General features: G+C 44.1%; 1 protein-coding gene across 1 annotated transcript; it reads left to right on the top strand.

Annotated features, from left to right (window-relative positions):
* Positions 1-1,200: 1,200 nt before the first annotated feature.
* LOC123147596 (protein FAR1-RELATED SEQUENCE 5) lies at positions 1,201-6,050 on the top strand. Its single transcript, XM_044566858.1, has 4 exons — positions 1,201-1,460; positions 1,687-4,031; positions 4,889-4,997; positions 5,090-6,050. Exon 2 carries the CDS (start codon positions 1,690-1,692, stop codon positions 3,865-3,867), a length of 2,178 nt encoding a protein of 725 aa, XP_044422793.1. The 5' UTR covers positions 1,201-1,460; positions 1,687-1,689; the 3' UTR covers positions 3,868-4,031; positions 4,889-4,997; positions 5,090-6,050.
* Positions 6,051-6,424: the final 374 nt, after the last annotated feature.

Raw genomic sequence — 6,424 nt, 5'->3', positions numbered from 1 at the left:
AACTCAACCTATTATACAAAGTAGGATAAGGGGTTACTGAAATAAGACATTGCTAAATCCGATTTTATTTACCTTTATTTATATGAAGTTAAACATGTGAGGTGGTTGCCATGAAATTTGACTAGTTCCACTTGGTCATCACTAATCTAATGAACATTTCAATTGCAATAACAACTTTCTTTGGAGAAACACCAATTACAGCATAGATACACAGACACCCACACCACCATACACGTACTCACACATCGCCTACTAAAAGACCGGGTCGTCATTGCAGAACTTCAAGATTGATGAAGCCATCATAGATGTCGCTCCATCGAGAACGTCGCCACACACCGAAAGAATAATTCTTATTAATGAATAATGAAACACAAAAGCGTCAGACATGAGATTTGACGCTTGTCGGGGTGTCACCATCCTCCTAACCATCCAACACGTGTTGATATTCAATAATAACATAATTGCAGTAGGGCTTCGAAATTAACCAATACAAACTTGTTTTTAAGGCGTTATCATACTTCATACATTTCGCCACATTTGTCTATGCATGTCAACACACTACACCTAGCTATAACTCTCGGAGCACATGATGTAATTTCTCACGAAAATAGCTTTCGCACAAAATCACTCATGATATAAAAATAACGCAAAATTTAAGTCAACATTTTTACTACATTATTTTTAGAAACTTTTACTGCATTTGTGACTGCCATGAGTAGCCTCAATTGCCATCCATCTTTTTTGGTAAAGTTTTTCCATCCCGCGAATACTTATCGGAGAAATGGATGTATCTAGACGGATTTTAGTTTTAGATAAATTCATTTTTATTTCATTTCCGTGACGAGTAATTCCAGACGAGTAAGGGCATGTACAATGGTTGATAAAATAGTCTTATCTTAAGTCTTGCATGTAATTAAGAGATGACAAAAAAAGATGTCTGCAATGGGTCATTTCTTAGCCTTATCTTCATAACTAGTTATTCCTAAAAACGTGGTGACACATATTGTGCTAAGATATCATCTCTTGTCTTATCTTAAATAAGAGAAGACAAGCCTTTTCTTATGAGTTTTCTCTCATCCACCTCATCATTTATCCTACATGGCACTCCTAAGATAGCACCATTGTACATGCCAATAATCTTCATTTGGGCTCCTCTGACCTGGCCGGCCCATACTCATCGGGCTCGGGCTCGGGCTCGAGCACACACACACACACACAAAAAAATTTTGCTCCACACAGACCAAACCAAACCCGAGCGAGCGCTCCCGATCCCGAACCAGATTGGGAAGGCGACCGACTACGACTCTCCGGCGGGCGGCGCGACCGACTCCGGCGAGCCCGGGCGGGGCGGCTGAAGCGTGCGGCGGAGGCGGCCTTCTCGGCGCCGTCAAGTTATAGGCAGGCTCCGGCGCCGCGCCGCGGCTGCTCCGCCGCGATTCCGGCCACTGGTCCCTTCTGAGGTACGAGCATTTCGCCGTCCATCCACGATTTCTTCCCGGCGACGAGGTAGAGAAATTCGCACCATCTATACTGGATCCGCCCCCGCGTACAGCCGATTGCTTAGCTCTGATGATGTTTAGTAGCTTTTCCCCTTCGTGAGGCTAGGTTTCAGATGTCGGCTAGGGTTGATAGCATTTCTTTCCTTCAGCTGTTTGTCTGATCGATCTCCGGTGTTTGACTTTGTAGGCCATGGTGAACACTGACGGTGAAGGTGCCGATGCCGGGGGAGGAGACCCAATGAGCGTCGATGAGAGCGTCGGTGTCGTTGGGGCAGACCAGTGTGAAGGAGCCAGGTTGCAGGACAGCGGTGCTCCGGTCAGCGTTGAAGGGGCCAGGGAAGGACAGGTGCCGGTTTCTCACCCCGGCGGCGGAATGAGGGTGCGAGGAGCCACTGTGGAGGAAGCCGAGAGCGAGGAGGTCCCAACTGTGCAGGGCAGCAAGGAGGGGGCCGAGGAGCTGCTCCTGAAGGTGGTGTACAGTGAGGAGGAGGCGTACAAGCTGTACTGTGACTACGGGCACCGCACGGGGTTCAGCGTCCGCAAGGGCAAGCAGTCCTACTTCACTGGCACCAAGAGGATCAGGACCAAGGACTACTTCTGCTCCAAGGAGGGCCTCAAGGAAGCAGAGAAGCTTACCGACGAGAACTTCAACGACCCGCACACCAGGACCAATTGCAGGGCCATGGTTCGCTTCAGAGCAAACAGCCAGGGCGAGTGGAGGGTAATCCGACTCGTGTCTGATCACAACCACAACTTGGTAAGACCTGAAGAACGACACCTTCTGCGGTCTGCCAAGTCACTTATAGCTGGGAGGTCATGTTCTGCTGCGGATGCGGTGTTATATGGTGGGTACCAGTTAGGGGGTGTACCTTCCCAAATGGCTGCAAGCACTAGCGTAGCTAACAACGCAGAGACTCCGAGGCAAGATTTGCTCCCTGGTTTTAGCAGCATAACAAGGACATCAGCCGTAGGGACCGGAGAGTTGCAAAGCATTGTAAGCCATCTAAAGAGCAGAGCAAATTTAGATGGAATGTTTTACTGGGATGTTCAGTTAGACCGAGCTGGTCGGATGAGTAATATCTTTTGGCGAGATGGTAGGAGCAGAATGGACTATGACTGTTTCGGTGACGTGGTTGTCTTTGATTCAACTTACCGCTTAAACAAACAGAATTATATAGTTGCTCCTTTTGTTGGTGTGAACCACCATTGGCAGACCACTATGTATGGCTGTGCATTATTAGCAGATGATTCCATGTCATCTTTCACGTGGCTGTTCAAGTCTTTCTTGGAGGCAATGGGAAACCGGCAACCACGATCTATTTTCACCAACCAAGACCAAGTTATGTCAAATGCAATTGAGGAAGTGTTTCCAAATGCATGCCATCGCATTGCTCACTGGCACATTCAAAAGAATGCCGCTTCTCGCCTTGGTGCACTTAATGCTTCTAAAGCATTTAATAAGATGATCACCAAGTGTATGCAGGGATGCGACTCAGAAGCAGAATTCGAGGGAACATGGGCTGCGATGCTCCGTGAGTTTAAGTTGCAGGATAATAAGTGGCTGAGCAAACTTTATAAGCTCAAGCAGAAGTGGTGTGGTGCTCTGAACAAGTGCACTTTTGATGGTGGGGTCGAAAACGAGCCACAATGTGACAGTTTGAGTAACATATTCACTTGCATTGTTGATAAATCGACTTCTCTTTCCACAATTGTTGCTGCTGTGGATAAGCTGACTGAGGATTGGCGCGAAAAAGAGTTTGATGAGGATGTGCGGTGTTGTCAAAGGCCACTTTCTTGTATTATAAAGCACAGTGATATTTTGAATCATGCAGCAAAAGTTTATACACACAGAATCTACAAGCTATTCGAGACATATTTTCTTGACGGTTGTGGGGCCACAAAATTCAAGGCACTTCCGTGTGAAGACAGTGACACATATCGGTTTGAGATGACTATGCAGGGTAGAGGGTCAAGAGTCTGCACAGTTCATCTGAATATGTCAACAATGCAACTCACTTGCAGCTGTAGTCAGTTTGAGACAATGGGTTTACTTTGTCCACATACTCTGAAAGCTCTTAGTATCAAGAATGTGGGCAAAATTCCAGAAATATATATACTGAAGCGGTGGACCAGAGATGCTAAGCAGTGGGTTTTCAACCCAAAGCAATATGAATCATCATATCAGGAGTGCATGGATGATGAAGCTGGATACTGCAACCATGCTATGAGGTATGCTTATGACCTTGTGATGAAGAGTGAAGGGCAGGAGGAATTGAGAAGATCTCTTTGGGAGGCTCTTGAGGGTGGAGAGAAAGAATTGGAGAAATACCAAAATGCTACACAGTATGCACAATCTTATGCCACTTGAAAGAAGCATCGATAAAGCTTTTTGGTGTTACTACTGAGGAACGAAAGATATACTTAGGGATAACTGGGTCTTTTACAACATATATGTGCATACCTTCTTTTCTGCTGACTCAAACTGTAATCTAAAAATGGAAATGGAAACCTGTGAAACGAGATAAAGTTTGAGTAAGTCATAATTCTTTGCTTTTGATCGTTACTACTCTGATTCCATGTGCTTTGCTGGATACTACTATCTTTGTTTCCACATATTTGTTAATTAGCATGAGTCCATGATGTTTGTTAAACTGTTATATGATGAAGTTTCACCAGTGCTATTTTTAAGTTTGTGTGGGTGGCAGTGTATTGGGGTCAACCGGCCAGTTTGAACCATGCATGCTATTAAGCTTCATGCACTAGCAAACGCAACCAAAAGTCTGAACTTATGGAAAGGGCTAGGCAGTCCACATATGCACTTCAACACATGCCATCTTGATGCAAGTGTAGGATTGCTATGGGTGAATATAGGTCAGCTAAGTTGGGGTCGGCTGACCTTTCTAAAAATCACATATTAATGTTTCAGAACCATGCAACAAAAAAAATAAAATAAACAAGGTCATGGGTTTTTCTTAACCGTTGTTTTCGGTGGAAGTTGGTTGTTCAATAGCTGGTTTCTAACTGAGACATTGGCATATGACATTGCACCGAATACATCAGCATTTGTCTCTGATTTTAAGGTGTGAACTCATGAGGGTAAGACTGTATGCGGTTGCTTTCTTACATCCATATGTTGTTTCCAGAAATTCCTTCTGCTTAATAAGAAAACATCAGAGTTTGTTTCTTGAGCATGAGGCACTATTCCAAAGTTTATTTTTGGCTTTTACACACTATTTCTGGCATGGTCTTTGTTTGCTATGTGCACTGTAATATCTGTTGCCTGTAGTTCAAGTCTGCCAGAACACAAGTAGCTCGGTCACTTGTTCGCTCTGTTGTACTCACCTGTTTTTACATAGTTTGAAGCAGCTATTTATTGCCAACCCTTACAGAAACTCTTAAGACTTTCCTAACCTGGGAGAAGCTGGAGCATATGGCATGTGCAACTTGACTTGTTGCAATACTATCTGATCCGTTAAAACTCCTACCCTTTTGATGAAGGTAACTCTTGTTTCTGAACTTATTTCATTGTATACATGACAAATGGAGAAATTAGTGTTCAGAATGCCATCATGTTGTCTTTCAAATGTCAGGAATAGTGGCATTCTTGAGGAGCTGGAGCAGTTCTGGGAGATGAGGTTCGAGCAGGGCCCCTTCCGAGGCTGTCACCGTGATGAGGTTCGATCATTCTTAAATGATGCTTCTCAAACGACGAACACCCCGACTGTGCCACCGTGCTGCCATGGGGACTGAACTGAATGATCTGAAACTGTCTTGAGCTTCGCAACACATGTTCTTGCTGGTGACATGAATCAATGCTGTACACATGTGGGTTTGGCTGGGAAGAGCCAGTGTGGCGCTCTTTCCTGCAGACGTGGTGACGAAGTTATGTCAAAAGCAATTGAGGAATTGTTTCCCAATACATGCTGTCACTGGAACATTCAAAAGAATTCCACATCTCGCCTTGGTGCATTTGCTGGGGGTTTGAAAGCTTTTAATAAGATGTTCACCAAGTGTATGCAGGGATGCGACTCTGAAGTAGTATCCGAGGAAACATGGGCTAATAATAAGTTGCTGAAGCGGTGGACCAGAGACAAGCTCTTAGTATTAACTATTAAGAATGTGTATACTGAGGCGGTGGACCAGAGATATCCAAGCAGTGGCTTTTCAGTCCAAAGCAATATGAATCATCATATAAGGAATGTATGGATGATGAAGCTGCATACTGCAACCATCGTATGAGGTACGCTTATGGCCTTGTGATGAAGAGCCGAGGGCAGAAGGAATTGAGAAGATCTCTTTGGGAGACTCGAGGGTGGAGTTTTTTTGGGGGGAAATACCTAGAAAATGTTACCCAGCATGCACACACATTCTTATGCCACTTGAAAGAAGCATCATTTGAGCCTTTTGGTGTTACTGCTCAGGAAGGAAGGCATACATGGGTAACTGGGTTGTGTATACCACGTGTGTACAAATCTTCTTTTATGCTGGCTGAAACTGTAATAATCTAATAATGGAAATAAAAAGCTGTGAAAAAGGGACAAGTTTGAGTAAGTCATTACTGTTTACTCTTGATTGTTATTGTGATCCCACATGTTTTTACTTGATACTGCTATCTTACATGCAGTATACTGATATTGTGCCATCTTTTGAGGAAACTGTAGGATAAATATGTGTCAGTTTAGGTTTAACCGGCATATGTAAAAAACACATGCAAGAAAAAGATGATCAGGATCATAGTTATTTTTAAAAAAGGAAATCCGAGCTGGTGTTGGTCGTTCAGTAGCTGGTTTGTGAAGGGAAATATGCAGTATCATATGGCTACTCGTAATGGAGCTTCAGTTATGGCAGTAGGGGCACGCTACCTGAAAACCTTGCCCTTCTGCTGAAGGTGACTCCTGTTTCTTCCTTATTTCGATCTATGCATG

Source organism: Triticum aestivum, chromosome 7A (assembly GCF_018294505.1).
Source record: "Triticum aestivum cultivar Chinese Spring chromosome 7A, IWGSC CS RefSeq v2.1, whole genome shotgun sequence".
In the NCBI taxonomy this organism is placed as follows: domain Eukaryota; kingdom Viridiplantae; phylum Streptophyta; class Magnoliopsida; order Poales; family Poaceae; genus Triticum; species Triticum aestivum.
This window is presented reverse-complemented; position numbering and strand designations above follow the sequence as displayed.

Coding starts and splice junctions, on each gene's coding strand:
- LOC123147596 (XM_044566858.1), top strand. CDS start 1,690: ATGGTGAACACTGACGGTGAAGGTGCCGATGCCGGGGGAGGAGACCCA.